Raw genomic sequence first — 17,148 nt, 5'->3', positions numbered from 1 at the left:
GATTAAAGGCATCAGCCACCATGCCTGGCTCAGTGATAATAATTTTAATAATGGAAGAAACATAAAGGTTAGTACGTGTTGAATAAGTTTCCTGTTAACACTTAGTACCACCTACTGTCTGAAGGACATATGGGTGTTGTAGGTTGGCATTTTGATTTTTCACATTTGAATTCAAGGAAACTCTAAGGCTTAGAGAGGCTTGGCTATAGCAACATAATGGCTGGGGCTGCCTGACTGCCAGGGCTTTGAACCTCCTCCCCTTCGCTCCCACACTGTAGCTCTTTGAACTGAGCCTCCTGTTTCTCTAACTTGCCTGGCCTGGTCCCTTCTATGGTCTCCCCCGCCCCATCTTGGTAATGCAGATGATTCCAAATCTGTCTGCAGTTCAGACTTTCTCCCGAGGCCCCAGCATGTGATTACTGTCTTGTCTCCGCTGGATGCCCTGGAATTGAGCAAACTGAAAGAGAATGATCTTCTCCCAGATCCTCATTTGTGTCACTACCCAGTACCACTTCAGGAGACCTCAGGAAGGGTGAAGATGAGGCAGGCCTGTGATTACCTGTGCCAACCAAGCACACTCCCATTCACAGTGAGTTAACAAGTGTTTCTGAATGAAGAAATTATAGAAATTCAGTTTATGGAAAGGGGGTGAAGAAGTAGAACAATTAGTCCAATTAATTCATAGTCTATAAACAATGAGCCTTTGGCTGTCTGTTTTGCAGGCAAGCTCATTAGCATATTTTGTCCTAGTTCATAAGAGGCTTCTTTTCACTCCATTCACAACATTTCCTATTGAAAATTTAATATAAAGCATAAATAAAGAGCTATCAAATCCCACTGTTAGGCAGCAGAGTCTGCACAGTTGGAATAAGAAAATCCATGGTTGGGATCCGACAATTCTCTCTCTCCCCATCTAAATGAGACAGAACTTAGCCTGTGTTCTAGGCATTACTGGTGTCTACCATCACACCTGGCACTTTGGGGACACTCATAAATATTTTAGTTAGTAAATGGAAGGATGAGAAGGCAGGAAGAGGTAGAAGAAGAACATATTTTCAGAGAAAAGTAGGTAATTCTTGTTTCATCCTCTGGATTCTTAGGTGTCCTTTGGCACCTGCCCGTCAATGGAGAAATGTTGGTAGCCAGAGGGTGCCTTACAAGGATGCAGTGAATACTTCTGAAGAAGTTTCTCTGAAAAAGTTAATAGACGTCTAATGCTTCCTGAAAAGATTTTTTTGCATTCTGTACAGAAGGTACAGGGTCTTACGTTGAGGGAAAGTGTAATTTGGGGAGGAAAAAAATAAAGAAAAACAACGGAAGCAAAGGGGCTGGAGAGACGGCTCAGCAGTTGAGAGAGGAGATTGCTTTTGCAGAGGACCTGAGTTCAGTACCCGGCACCCGTGTTGGGTACCACACGCACATGCACAAACCCACATGCAGCTACACATAAATATGAGTAATTAAAAACAAAAACAAGAATCTAAAATAGTGGCTATGGGAATTAAAACCAGGCAAACCCTGCCTCATTTGACAGATGCTGACGCTAACCAAGAAACCATGCCGTCGGTTGTCTCGGAACGGTTTCCAGACCTTTGACAGCTCCCTAGACACTATCTAGGCCTTGGGGTTCTGCATGGACTACCCCGCAGCTACAAGGACCTACATGCAGTCAGAGAGGCCTGCTGTATTCCAGCACTGCTATTTAACAGCACCAGTGTTTGTGCCTCGTGGCCTGCGTGGTCCTCAAAGGCCACTTCTAAGATGGTATGCTCACAAAATCACGGTGCGCACCGCTTCTTTTCATTTCATGGAAATGAAAGAGGAAGAGAAAAAATAAATACACAAAAAAACCCAGACCAACCAGAACGAGACAGACAGCTCAGTGAAGAGTTAAACACATCCTGTATACATCCACCAATGACGTCAGTCTGAAGAGTTGGCGAGAATACAGAGAGTGTATGAAATAATGCTAAGTTCAAGGCAGACTATAAAATACTACAGACATCCTGACTATGCCAAAAGAAAGAAAAAAAGATTTATTTAAGGAGGGGGAAAAGACCAATAGGAGCCACTCTAAATGGTGCTAACTGGGTGATGAGTTGGTTTTCTTTTTAGGTTTGTTTTCTTACTTTAAAAACTGACAGCATTTTTGTGGGCTTTCAATACTAAAATCACAAATGTTGTTATCTAACAACAACCCAGCAGGCTTTTAATACTCTTATTTCAGATATAAAAAATATGAACATTGAAAGAAATGTGAAAAACTATCCAAGACAGCATAAAGATTAAGTAGCATACACACACACACACACACACACACACACACACACACACACACACACAATCTCAGGCGAGTGATCTGTCTGACTTGGATCAAAGTTCGGGCATCTCATCAAGATAAAATGCTGTGATTCAGTTTTGTTTTTCAATTGAAAAATACCTTATTCTAAAAATAAGGTGTTAAAAATCAAATGGTGTTTCCTTTAACTCTCTTAGAAATCAGTGTGTGGTGGGTGGGAGATAGCAGGGAGGGGCGGGGACCGAGAACTCTGTGGAACCCACCTCCTCCAAGGCCGCAGGACCAGAACTCTGTGGAACCCACCTCCTCCAAGGCCACGGGACCAGAACTCTGCGGAACCCACCTCCTCCAAGGCCTTGCTGGTGCAGTTCTTCCTGATGGCCTCCTGGAGCTCCATAGCTTGCTGGATGTACATTTTCCCAACCAAGATTTCATTCTCCAGCATGGATAGCTCTTTCAACGAAATGGGCCAATTCAGCCGTTCCAGGGCTTTGTTTAAAACTGCCTTGTGTTCCAAGTATTGTATGGGTTTGTTTGCATCCAACCTGAGAAACAAAGAAAGGCACCCACAAAATGAAAAGATATGTATAATAAGGCAAAAAAAAAAAAAAAAAGTGTTGTTTCTCAGGAAAACTCCCGAGAATCATCTGTTGACACAGACATCAGATGCCAGAGCCAGCAGCTGCGCCTTCAAGTCCACCTCTCCAGCCCCCGAAGCTCCAGTTTTCTCAAAGATCAGTTATAATTAGGAACTGTCCTTGGAACGAATGGAAGATGAGCCTGGCACTTTTCGGAGCCATGAGGCTATATCATGGAGGTCCTTCAGTTACATCAGCTGGTGATACAGCCATCTTAGGTTACATTCACATGGGGCAAACTGCCTAAGGACACATCTATCAGCATGTACAGCTGGAGTTAAGTAACACGTTATCACACCCAGTGGTTTGGGATTTTTGTTGTTGTTTTTGTTTTTTGTTTGTTTTTGTTTTTGTTTTTGTTTTTGCTTTGAGACAAGAATCTCCTTACGTAGCCCAGGCTGGTTGCAAACTCATGAGTCTCCCCAGCACTAGGATTATGGGCAACCACCATCACGCCCATGCAGCGGCCAACGGTGAGGACACGGGAAAGTGAGAAAGGGAATGCTCGCACAGAGGTGGTGGGGATGTGAAGTGGTGTGCCTACAAGCCTGGAGCCTCCTCAAACGCTGAAGCACAGCATTACTATGTGGTAAACCGACTCCTCACTGTATATGTCAGAGAAATAAAAGCGTGTTCATCCCGAAACGTCCACTCATGTGAGCACAGCAGCGTTATTCATAACAGCCGAAAAAAGCAGAAACAACTGAAATGATCATCAGTGGGAATAGATAATCAGATGTGTGTGTGTGTGTGTAACATAACTTCCTTAGTACATGCATATGTGTATGTGTACATGTGCATATGTGTTACAATTTTCATGAGCTTTGCAAATGTTGGATTTTCCCATTAAGTAACAGAAGACAGAAACAGAAGTGTCACATGTATGCTCTTTCACATGATATATCCAGAAAGATTCATGGAAATATAAAGCGGACTGGAGTCATCGGTGGCTGGAGAAGAGAGTAATGGGGAATAATTGCTTTATGGGTAAGTAATAGTCTTTTTCTGGGGTGATGAGTGTCTGGGGGTGTTACACACTCCAAATACCACTGGAACACACAATTCAAACAGTTGATTTTGGTTATGTGAATTTCCTTGGCATTACAAAAGGGAGATAGGAACGGAATGACTTACTTCTCTTTTTCCTCTTCAGACAGAGCTTGCCAGACAATTTTATTTAAGCGTCTGTTGGGGAAAAAAAATACAGTAACAATAATTTAGGACCAATAACTTGTTTCAAGTAAAAAAGTTGACTTCAGGCTCTGAGAAGGTTTGCAAAAGGAAGCCCAAGTCAGCTGTCAACTATTATTGGACCACACCACTATCATCCACTTAAAGAGATCACATAGGCAAATCTCCCTCCTACGCATCACTGAGGAAGTCTTGAGGGTGGGTGGGAGCAGTGTCAAACACTAAGGAAGTCTTTGCCCTCAAGTAAAAGCTGTAAGCAAGCTGGGCCTCATCATCTCTGCATTAGGTTGTTTCTCATTGGCTGGCAAGACTGTACAGCAGGAAAAGGTACTTGCTGCCAAATTTGACTTCCCAGGACTCACATGGTGGAAAATAAAAACTGACCCCTTCAAGTTGTCTTCCACATACGCACACACGTAAGCACCCATGATAAATGCAATACAAATTACATTTAAAAAATAAGTTTCAGGCGCTACAGATTTATCCCTAAGGAAAATGTAAGGAAAACCACTCTTAGCTTGCCTTCTGGAGACACTCTTCTGCCTGGATTCTGAGAGCAAAGGAAGCTAATGAGACCATCAGCCATACATTCAGGATTCATGCTACAAATCATCCCGTCTAACCACCTTGTTGTCTGGATGGCAGTAGAAAGATGGGGAGCCGGGCAAAACACCTTAAACCTCCACCCAGCTAGCTTTCAGTGGGGGAACAGAAGCCTCTCGCTGACCACATCCTCAGAGAAGAGAGAAGCCACTGTCCAAGAAGGAAGGGAGTTGGAATAGTGGCTCCTTTCCTTGTATACACGTGCATATATGTTACAATTTTGTTACATCAGTCAACTATGCTTCTTTCAATGGATCCAGCCCAATCTGTGATACTACACCATCACCTCGGGCTTTGTGGACAGCAGGGGACAGAATGTTGGCTGCAAAGCTTGTAGAGTAGGGAACACTGTCTTCCACAGGAAATGCTCTTCTGACGACTGAGGCCAGTTGGCATCAGCACAGCACGCAGAGAATACATTTTGGGTGGAGATGCTGTTCTGTCCTACTTGTCCACCATGAGGCTGGAGGGGTTGGGAGGGCAAGACAAGGCTGGCTCATATGGGAGAAAGGCCACAGTACTGGGGCCCAGACCTCAGCTTCTCCCGTTCCTGTGAGACTTTGGGCTAGGACATAGTCAACTTTCCCATCAACTCAGGATGACAAGAGAATCCCCTCCTGGTGCAGTTAGGAGGACTCTGTGAGCTGGTCTGTGCATAGCATATGGACTGTGTCTTACATTGGCAGAGACTCTGTAAGTGATGGCAGAAAGTCAGGAAGAGTGGGGGCTGGAGAGATAGCTCGGCCATTATGGGCCCTTGTTGTTCCTACAGAGGACCTGGGGTTCAATTCCCAGCATCCACATGGTGGCTCACAACCATCCATAACTTTATTTCCATGGAATCTGATGCCTTCTTGTTACCTCCACAGGCACCAGGCGTGCACAGACATACATATTCAGGCAAAACTCTCATAAAATAAAGTAAAATAAAAGGATTTCAAACACAGAGTCGGGAAGAGAGAAGTAGGCCAGATAGTACTTTGGTCTTCCTTGAAGGTTTTGTTTGGCTTTGGGGGTTCCATTAGGAAACCAGGTGTCTTCAGTCACTTCGTTCATGTAACAGTGATCAGGACTTCTAAGACTGTTTGGTTTTCTGTGCTTTTCTTAAACTACAATTGACACTCTCCTCCATCTAAACTTGAAAGCTGACTCAGTGTAGTGGGAAGCCGGGGTGGGGGGTGGGGTGTGGGGGGTGTGGGGGGTGTGTGTAGAAAAGGACTTCAGTACAGCACAGATCTGGGGTCAGGCTCAGCACCAGCACCACCTGGGCTACGCGATCCTGTGAGACAGAAGCCTTTGAAGCTCTGCTTTCTCAGGCGTAAAACAAGGCCAACAGCACCATCCCTGGCTTTGAGAGGACGAAGAAGAAATATATGTAAAGTATCAGGAGTACCTATCGAGGTATTCCTCTCCTCTGGATGGATCAAAAGGGTGAGCCAGGGAACACGGAGAGACCACTACTACTGTGGGTCCAGTGGGTCCCATTAGCTGGCATGGATCGAATTCGAACTCAATACTTTAGAAAATATTTCCCAGAGGCACATCTGTGTCCCCTCTTGTCCACATGTTTTGTAAGATTTCAATGCTTTATTGAGTTAGTGGGGGTGATTATGGCAAAGCCACCAAGAGTGTGTGACGACCATTGCCCTGAGGCACCTGGAGGGCACTGAATGTGAGGGCCTTTCTGAAGCTGGTCCAGCCCCATAACCCCGCCTGCTCGTGTGCATCCACGGGGTTGCTGTAGCAAGAAATGACGTGTCTACAAAGCAACGCATGACTATTGGGCACAGCATAAATCTGACCAGCAAGAAAGAGAAGACCTTAAACAGAGTCGTAGAAGCATGGCCCCAGAACCAGACTAGAACTGAGACTTCTCCTGTGGATTTCAGAACTGTAATCTTGACTTTGGCAATCAAAATAAGCTAAAAAAAAAAAAAATACTGCTCTGAATCTGAGCAGCCCTAGAACCATTCAAGCTTTTGTTCAGAAACACAAAGCCCAGACTCTTGAAATTCTGGAACAGAAAGATACCCACCCATGGACACTGTGTCTAAAATAGCTCCTTTCTATCATCCTGTGAACTTCCGTTTGCTTGGTCATCCCTAGCTTGAATGGACTTATGGATGTATAATACCATTTATTTTCAAAGTGACATTGGCTTACTTTGGAGAAAAACATCGCAGAGTTGTGATAGTGGATGTGGGATGGTGTATTCGTCCATTACTCATGATTTGCACATGACAAGAAAGTTGCATGTGATAAAATACAAAAATGGGAATGACATTTCTACAAATAAAATTCTATAGCACTATTGAATTCAAAGGCTCAGGAAGTTTTTGTTCTGTATAATATTGTTACTATTAATACTACTGAACTAATATTAAATAATTTAACATACACACCAAAGCAATAAACCCAGTATTAATTAAATGAATAAACTTAAATATTAAACATCAGCCATACTAAAGCTAATATCATTAATGTAAAAATTATTACTGAAAGTACAAGTTGACTCTCTCTCTCTCTCTCTCTCTCTCTCTCTCTCTCTCTCTCTCTCTCTGGTTTTTAGAGACAGAGTTTCTCTGTGCAGCCTTGGAGCCTGTCCTGGAACTCACTCTGTAGACTAGGCTAGCTTCAAACTGCCTGACTCTGCCTCCCAAGTGTTTGGAATCAAGGCGTGCGCCACCACTGCCCGATTCTGTTGAATATCTCTTATCCATAAATGTTTGGGATTTTATATTTTGAATACTTGCATGTACATAATGAGATATCATAAGGGTGAGACCCAAGTCCAAACACAAAATTTATTTAGCTTTCCTATCTGCCTTATACACACAGCCCAGAAATAAATTTATGCACAATTGTTAGTATATGCACCAACATTTTAACTGTGGTCTTTCACATGGGATCAGGAATGGAAGTTACCATATGTGACATCATTATGGGCACTCAAAAATTTTGGAGTCTGATGCATCTGAGGTTTGGAACTTTTAGGAGTTTTTGTTCAACGTGTAACAACAATACTCTTCTAGCATTAGCAAAAGAGTTTCTTAGAGTTACTTGCAGGGACAAATCATTTACTCTGTGTTTTGGCTTTTTTCTCAAGGAGTGTTGTTCTGCCTGGGAATAGGGTCTCCTTCCTTTCTGAGACCCTCGGAAAATGTCGGCATGGTAGAAAGAGCCAAGGGATTACTGTGCTATACATAGTCATGGTTATTTTAGGATGAACAGATTTGGGATGGAAGGCAGATCCACGTGGAATGCTTCTTACGTGTGATCTATACAATCCTCCCAACAGCCCTGTGGTGTGGGTTCTGCAAATAAGTTACCTGCTCTTAAGAATGTTACTCTCTTGCCTAAAACTAAGCATTGGTTGGGGCTAAGGACAAAACATGCAAGCCCTGCCTGACCTCCAAGCTCTAGCCTGTGGCTCTGTACCAGATGTTTACAGACCAAGTCATTATAGCACTCAAGTATCTGAATTATTCAAACAAATGACATTAGAATTTGAATGGAATTTTATTGCATTTGAATACTCAAATCAAATTTGAACATTTTAATAACCAAACTGGAATTACATCAAATTCGAACAAATTTCAAATAGTCAAGTGCACAGGCCTCTGGTACAACTAGACAAAAGGGGAAACAAGGTTGGCCCAGCTGTACACTAGTGGACCAGAATTGTCAATGAGCTACAGTACCACAGGGCAGTAGCTGGGAGTCCAACAAAGGGCACAATAGGGAAGTGACTAGAAGGGGTGTGGAGAGTCCTCTCTGAGGAGGCCACTAGGAAAAAGGACCAGTTGAGGGACAGCAGAATAACAGTCCTTTAAAGGGAGGACTTCTTGTAAGCACCAGACCCAGGGAGAGGAGGAAGCTCAGGACAGGTCCTCTTGCTACCAAGATAAAGATGGAGGACAGAAAGATGGAGAAAAACAAGTGGAGCATCACTAATCCCCAAACACCTTAAATCCCAACTTTTCTGAGTGCCAGTGTGACAAGTAGGAAATCTCACCCATGCCATACAGTTTTGTTTCTGGCATGAAATTATTTCAAATAGTGGGGGAAAAATGTTTGGGCTTGAGCCCAATTCCAAGGGTATCCAATTTTATGCATATTCAAAGATACAGAAGAAAACCTGAAATTCTCCTGACCCTTTCATTTTGGATAAGGGATCTCACCCTGTGCTGACGACGCTATAAAGACCACTGACGGGGCCCACATGAGGGGGTACCAGTCCTTACAGGAGGGCGATGTGAAGAAGATTGGAGAGCCATAAAGGGGAGGGACAAGACCTTTCTGCGGATTAGCTGTGGCTCCCTGTGGGCAGGAGTTGGGCTCTGAGTACACACTAGGCCCACTCCACCCTGAGTTGTGATGGCCAGGTCAGCAGGGACCTGACCACATCACTAACCTCTGTATGCTTTATTACTTACCCTTCTCACGTCTCACATGTCGGTAACTAAAACCCAACTGCGGAGCTTCCAGAATCTAGAGTAAGCTTCCCAAAGAAGCTGGGCACCTTCAGAGGTCCCTTAAGTGTGTACACTAAGGGCTAGTTCTAGGCAGGTGTGTAGATTGTGGGGAAGGGTGACAGCCAGGCCACCTGTCCCAGAGGAAAGGCTCCAACTTTTGAACTGAGTGTAGAATTCTCTCTGTAGTCAACATAATCATCATCTTGATACAAAAACATGTAAACCATAATCTATATTTATAGAGTTACCCCTCAGTGTTCATGGGGGACTGATAGCCCCTTTAATGGCTACAGATTTATCAGGGTCATGGACACTCAGTTCTTGTATGTCAAAAGCTATTGCATTTGCATGTAATCAAGGCATACCCTCCCACATACTGAAAATCACTTGTGGAATATTCATAATACCCAAGATCGTGTAAATTCTGTGTGCACACTGGTTTTGTATTTGGAGAATGTGACAAGAAAGGAAAATCTGCCCAAGTTCAGGTTGGACAGCATTTGTTTTCCTGATTATTTTTGTTCAGAGGGGAGGGGACTGAGTAGGAGAAGTGGCCGTGCCTCTGCAGTGGCATTTGTTAGTTATTCTTCAAACTGTTAGGTACCAGTGTGATCAAATTCACTGCATTAGGAGGACAACTTTGAAGGTTTCCTGGAAACACAAGATTTCTACAGAGTTGAGGATGGGGGAGGTGGTTTATGTAAAACTGTTGGAAAGATCAGCTCAGGAGCCTTACCCAGCACCCGGGAGGGCCACGCATGGGCTATCGCTTTGTGTTGATTCTGGGCCATTTGAAAATTGCTGTTTCAGATGAAGTAATCTAAGCCAAAACAAGAGAAAAGAAGCCAAACCAGACTATCTATTGGGAGTACTTGGGAAGAATACTCACTTTTCATAGGATTTGATGGCCTGTTCCACATTTTGCTTGTAGGTATTGAATTTGACTCCCTGGGGGTTAATTAGTACCATCCTACTGGTGTCATCGCACATGTGTGCCAGAGGGGACACCTGCAAAGCAACGTCAACAGAGAGCAAAGTAGGTCCACACAAGCCTTCCAATGTGTATTACGTGGGTACATGCTGTTCTGACTATAAAAACCACACTATAAGCATAGAAAAGTAGACTATATAGTAATTCTTAAAAGAATAAAAGATACAATTACCAACCTTTCTTTTTTCAATTTGAAAAGCTATACATCTTAAAAATCGCCACCACAAAACATAAGCAACAGAAGAAAACCCAAAATTGTTCCAGGAAACCCTTGTCATAACTGAGTGTTATCTCTAGAAGCGCCTATCAAGTTGGTTAAGAGTAGGCAATAAGATATAGAAACTCGCCAGGTGGTGGTGGCACATGCCTGTAATCCCAGCACTCGGGAGGCAGAGGCAGGTGGATCTCTGTGAGTTCGAGACCAGCCTGGTCTACAGAGCTAGTCCAGGACAGCCTCCAAAGCTACAGAGAAACTCTGTCTCAAAAACATACACACACACACACACACACACACACACACACACACACACACACATATGATTATACATAATTATGCTTTGCTTGTATGTATGTGCACTACATGCATGCCTGGTGTCTATGGAGGTCAGAAGAGGGCATCAGATCCCCTGGAACCAAAGTTATGGGTGGTTAGGAATTACCATGGTTGGGAATTAAATCCAGGTCCTCAGCAAGAGCCACAGGTGCTCTTTTGTTTGTTTGTTTATTTGTTTGTTTGTTTTTTGTTTTTTCGAGACAGAATTTCTCGGTGTAGCTTTGGAGCCTGCCCTGGAACTTGCTCTGTAGACCAGGTTGGCCTCGAACTCACAGAGATCTGCCTGGCTCTGCCTCCTGAGTGCTGGGATTAAAGGCATGTGCCACCACCACCCGGCTGCAACAAGTGCTCTTAACCACTGAGCCAGCTCTCAGGTGCCAAAAAATTACTTTTTACTTTCAATCAAGGTGATGCAGTTCATGCTGTTATATTCCCTGGCTTCTAAAATTGCACAAGAAGAAAAAGAAGAAGAAGAAGAAGAAGAAGAAGAAGAAGAAGAAGAAGAAGAAGAAGAAGAAGAAGAAAAGGAAGGAAGGAAGGAAGGAAGGAAGGAAGAAAGAAAGAAAGAAAGAAAGAAAGAAAGAAAGAAAGAAAGAAAGAAAGAAAGAAAGAAAGAAAGAAAGAAAGAAAGAAAGAAACTATACATGGATTTAGTTACAGGTGAGTCAGGGTGAAGCTATGGGTTGCTGCCAGCTCTGTGTCCAGTGATAACACAGCAGGGAGAGTCCAGCTCCTAGAACTAAGTGGGACTATGAGTGCTTTGGAGATCAAGGGTCCAGGTTGGGCTCAGTGACAGAGGTCAGCCTTATGTAAGGGGCCATCCTCCTTGGAAGAAGGTACTGACTAGCAAAAAGGGACATTCACATAGCCTTACAACCAAGGACCAAGCCTTTGAGGGTATTGGCGTACAAACACCTCCTCCATTGCCTTTATCCACTGCAAAGAAGAAATCACTCCTCACTCTTTCTTGGCTGTGCTCGTCTGGGGCTTTGCGCTCAACCAGGATGAGAACCTATTGTTTGGGGTCCATTAGGCTGCTCCAAGACCTACAAGAACTTACCGACGACATTCTAAGAAGAAATGGACGCAATTTTTTTTTTTTTTTTTTTTTTTTTTTAAATCTTGGAAGAATGACATTGGAACTGGGATAAAGAAATGATCTTCATGGGTTGAACAAAGTTGAAACTAGGTGTAATCAATTAAAAAGGGCTTGTGTAGTGGGTGAACATGTAAGGACTTCCCCCACAGACAAGAACACAGATAAGTGGGGGATGAGAGAGGGGTATTGGATAGGTATTGAGAAGCTCCAATGTGTAGTAATAGAAATGTCAGAAGACTAGAATCAAAGAGGAAGGGTCACACACGAAGCAACATCTGGCAGTGTGTGCGCAGAGGCTTCCTAACTGGTGGCTTTGTCTAAGCATTAAACCGCAAAAAGGTTGGAAGGACACCATTTTTAACAATTGTGATTGGTGCTGGCTGAAGTCAGCAGTTTGATGAGAGAAGGACCAGACACAGCCTGTCTGTGCCATCTGGGGAACAGGGAGGGTCTGGGCCCTTGTGCAGAGGGTGCAGTTGTTAAGGATCTTTTCCGCTGGGTCAGCTCTCACAGTAGGGAAGGGTTAGTCTGCAGCCAGTTCAAAGGTTCGGCTGCTAACCTGTCTTAAGATGTAACAATAGCCTGGCCTCCCAAGTTCCACTCCCAGTCCCCAGAATAAAGGTTGTACCATTTGTAATATTTTTTTAACAGTATAGTTTCAGGTTAGAAGCATGGTTTAGTATTTTTGTATTGAGGCATATGCAAAAACTCAGGTTAAGGATTACCTCTGAGGGAAGAGGGAGGGGAACTAATCAAAAAAGACGACATGGGGGTCTTTATATTACTTGCAATTCCTTAACTACCTTTAAAAGTGTCTAAAACAAGCCAGGCAGTGGTGATGCATGCATTTAATCCCAGCACTCGGGAGGCAAGGGCAGGCAGATCTCTGTGAGTTCAAGGACTACAGGGTGAGATCCAGAACAGCCAGGGCAATACAGAGAAACCCTGTCTTGAAAAACCAAAACCAAACCAAACCAACCAACATAAAGAAAGTGTCTAAAACATGCATAACATTGAGCTTTAAATGAGCAAAAGTAGTTACATCTAAAACTTGGGAATTACAGGAGGTAGGCAAGACTTTAATGATTTTACTGTTTCATTCTTTTAAACTATATATATACTCTAGAATTAAAGCATTAGGACACACATAAGCAAAATAGGCAAAGATTTATGAAATGGCAAAGAAAGGCTTGAAGTTAAAAGCTTTGGAGTTCAACCAGCTACTTATAAACCACACAGTCAGCATGTGGCTCCTGAACACTCCTTTCAAAGGGAAGGAAAGAGAACAGGGGGTTAAAGGTGGAATGCCTGGGCTTTGAAACTGAAGATTGCATAAGTCTGTAAAAAATAAAATAAAATAAAAAGGAAAAAAAAAAGAAAAAAAATCATCCCTCAAAATAGAGCACTAACAAAACTTTACAGGAAAAAAAAATCAGTGCCAACAAAGATAAAAGACAGGTATGTTTTCTGTATCCTGGTAGGAAAGCACCCCTTTGGAAGTCTCTGTGTCTCTCCTAGTTTACGTTGTTTAAGGTCCAATGATAAATCAGTGCTAAGAAAATGCTTAGACAAAAATCTTGCCTCTTGACGTCACCTACTTAACCAAAGGCAAATTTATATTGTACTTCCCTCTTTGGTAGATTTAGATTTCATGCCTTGCATGGCCATCATGGACTTGAGCGTAGTTGTTCAAATTTGACTTGTGCACACCACCTCCTTCCTTCCTGCTCGCAGGATTAGGAAAACACAAAGTCATACTCCACACACCTCCAGTCCTTGGTCTTAGTTTTTACAACATGGTGGTTACTTGGAGGCCAGATGATACGCTCACTCCCTTTATGATGTCAAGTTTAGTGTCACAAGGGGCCATTCCAGGGCTTAGGGGATCACAGTCAGGCTGCCTAGCATCTGGGAGGAGTAAGTGGGGTCCATGAGGAAGCTGAGGGCTCATTTTGGAAGGGAATAGAGGCAAGTGATCGCAGCCCCCTTGAAAATGACTTCCTTAGTACGTTTCTAACTCAGCGGGGGAATCCTTCCAGACAATATTTGGTACTAAGAGGAACCCCAAGGCACCATCTACTTTAGTTCTCTGAGGCAAAACTAGAGTCCTCACTAATTTATATATATTTTGTTTTTGTTTTTGTTTTTGTTTTTCAAGACAGGGTTTCTCTGTGTAGCTTTGTGCCTTTCCTGGATCTCGTTTGGTAGACTAGGCTGGCCTCGAACTCACAGAGATCTGCCTGCCTCTGCCTCCCAAGTGCTGGGATTAAAGGCATGCGCCACCATAACCTGGCACTAATTTATATTAATAACCACCTCTTAATGACAAGAAAGGTAGATTAGACGGGTATGTGGGGTGTGGTTTGTGGAGATGGGGAGGAATAGAGAGATGGAGAGGGAGAGAGAGAGACCATAGCGGTAGAAATTTATAGATGGGCAAAATTGCACTAAAGTTATAATTTTCCCAATCTTATATGTAATACTTTGGACCATTAACTGGAAAACAGCTTCATGAAAATATTGCTATAACAACAACAGCAATAGAATTTGTCCTCACTCTCTGCCAGCAATAACAGAGGGATTCTCTACATATGTTTTCACTCAATTCCATTATAGACAAATACATTTAATTGTAGTTTTTGCTATATGGCAAGCTAAACTGTCCATTGAGCTATAATTAGTTTTATATTTTATATGTATGAGCATTTTGCCTGCATGTATGTCTGTGCACCATGTGTGAGCCCAGTGCCAGCAAAGACCAGAAGAAGGTGTCAGATCTTCCGGAACTGGAGTTACAGATGGTTGTGAGCCACCATGTAGGTGCTGGGAATCAAACCCAGGAGTTCTGGAAGAGAAGCCAGTGCTCTTAACTGCTAAGCCATCTCTCCAGAGCTCTTTATTTGGTGTTTGTAAATATTGCTTATTGGGAGTCATTGAAAGGGCTCAGTGAGTAAAGGCAGTTTCTGTGCAAATCTGTCCATGTAAGTTCAATTCACTAGGACTCACATAAAGCTAGGAGAGAATCTACTCCACAATCTACGCCTCTCACCTCTACATGTACACTGTGACACATGTGCCCTATCCTCCATAACACACACAATAATAAATTGTTGGAATAATAAATGCACTAAATATAAACATATAATAAATACATGCATAATACTTATTGAATAACACGGAAGACTAAAACAGAGTCTCAAAACATTTTTTTAGCGGTCTGATATATTGTAAAATGTGAAAGTTAATATTCTGCCAAATTTGTTGAGTTAGAAATTGAGGCATGGGACAGTTGGGGGAGAGGTTTACTGAATATGAGTAATGTGAAAATTATTTTTAAGAGCTCTATTATTTTTTTATTCAATCATGGTAAAATAATTGAATATCAAAATGAAACCATGTCACTTTCACACAGTAATAGAAAAGGTCAAGTTCTTATTTGGTTTGTTTTATATGTGTATGCTACTGTTTGTTTGTTTGTTTGTTTATTTATTTATTTATTTATTTGTTGGTTTTTAGAGACAGGGTTTCTCTGTGTAGCTTTGCGCCTTTTCTGGAACTCACTGTGTAGCCCAGGCTGAACTCAAACTCAGAGAGATCCGCCTGGCCTCTGCCTCCCAAGTGCTGGGATTAAAGGCGTGCGCCACCACCACCACCACCACCACCACCACCACCACCACCACCCAGCACTGTTTCTTAAGTGACATCAGAAAGACAAAGAGAAATGAATATTCTCAGAACTCCATGTAAGTTGTTCCAAGATGGGAGGTATAGTTCAATAAGTTGTCACAGTTTAACATGTTATTTTAAAAAGATATTTTTAATTATGTGAAAGCCTGCATGTCTATTTCACATGAGCTCATGTGTGCAGGTGCCCATGAAGGCCAGAAGAGGGCGTCAGATCCCCTGGAGCTGGAAGCATAGGCAGCTGTGAGCCATCTGACATACATGTTGGGATCCAAACTCAGGTCCTTTAGGAAGAGCAGTTCATGTCTTCCGCTCTACAAGTCAGATTAGTAAGTGTTATTAAAATTTATCCAAGAACCATCATTACAAGAAAACATGTTCAGAGCAGATGCTAAATGAAGAAAATATCACATGTAGTTATGCACATAGCTATTATTTTTAACACAAATCAGAATTTACCTAGTGACATTAGAAGTAACCCCAGAATGTGAAATTGAGAAAACAGTGTGAAGTTGATGATTATAAATTTCACTGTTTAACCTAGACCAAATTTATGAATTTCAGTGTTTTCCAATAAATATCTCAGCACTCAGTGCCAGACTCGGCAAGAAAAAGCTATGATTGGGTGTGTCTAATGAAAATGCAGGGCTCTGTGAGTCTCACGTGGACATATTTCTAAATACAATGGTGTTCTAGAAATCACAGTTGTTGAAACTGCTAAGCATCATTGAATCTCTTTTTGTTTTGTTTTGTTTTTGTTTTTCAAGACAGGGTTTCTTTGTAGCTTTGGAGCCTGCCCTGGAACTCACTCTGTAGCCCAGGCTGGCCTCGAACTCACAGAGATCTGCCTGCCTCTGCCTCCCAAGTGCTGGGATTAAAGGCATGCGCCACCACCGCCTGGCGCTGAACATTGAATCTTAAAGGTATGCTCTTCAAATGGAAGTTTTTGTAAGCTCTGAGGAAAATGAAGACGAGGCCACAGAACTGACTGGCAAAGTGGTATGTCAATGAGATCATTCAAAACCCATGAACATGTGTTACTGTGGTTGCTGTTCACATTTTAGTTCTAAACTGGAAACAGAAAAAGTCAGTAAGCCTTTGCTGGCATTGAGTGATGTTGAGGACACCTGAGTGACAAGAGAGGCACAAAACTCTCCTATGCTTAGTCTGACCTTGCTGTGGTTAAAACCCAAAGGGAAGAACAAAAGGGCACGCATGGATCAGAACAAATGTCTGGCATTCCACTGCTTCTTTTCTAGTATCTATATCATTGCATTTTTCTGTGTGATGGATATGTAAATAGCTCTTGTGATAGCTGTCATTTAAAAATTTTAAACATTCCAATCAGTAGTTTTATATTTAATCCTCCTGTCTTTGTTGTTTGTTTGCTGGGATGTCTGATGTCTGGTTTGTTTGTTTGTTTGTTTGTTTGTTTGTTTTGCTAGTGTGTTTTTGACAAGGTTGCACACTGTAGCTCAAACAGGCTTAGACCTCACTATGTAGCCCAGGCAGGCTTAGACCTCACTATGTAGCCCAGGCTGGCTTAGACCTCACTATGTAGCCCAGGCTGGGCTACAAACTTGCAGCAGTTCTCTTGCTTAGCCTCCTAAATGCT

The 17,148-nt window shown here is 42.7% G+C and overlaps 1 protein-coding gene across 1 annotated transcript in view; it reads right to left on the bottom strand.

The window, feature by feature from the left end:
* The window catches only part of Vwa3b (von Willebrand factor A domain containing 3B), a 103,529-nt gene that overhangs the window by 15,114 nt on the left and 71,267 nt on the right, over positions 1-17,148 (bottom strand). The window contains exons 13-15 of the mRNA XM_036167150.1: positions 10,096-10,214; positions 4,072-4,122; positions 2,643-2,844 (exon numbers count right to left, since the gene is read on the bottom strand). Of these exons, the coding sequence (XP_036023043.1) occupies positions 2,643-2,844; positions 4,072-4,122; positions 10,096-10,214 (372 nt within the window). The remainder of the gene's footprint in view (positions 1-2,642; positions 2,845-4,071; positions 4,123-10,095; positions 10,215-17,148) is intronic.

This window comes from Onychomys torridus, chromosome 18 (genome assembly GCF_903995425.1).
Source record: "Onychomys torridus chromosome 18, mOncTor1.1, whole genome shotgun sequence".
Lineage (NCBI taxonomy): Eukaryota > Metazoa > Chordata > Mammalia > Rodentia > Cricetidae > Onychomys > Onychomys torridus.
The sequence above is the reverse complement of the archived record's forward strand: the minus strand, read 5'-3'. Positions and strand labels throughout refer to the sequence as shown.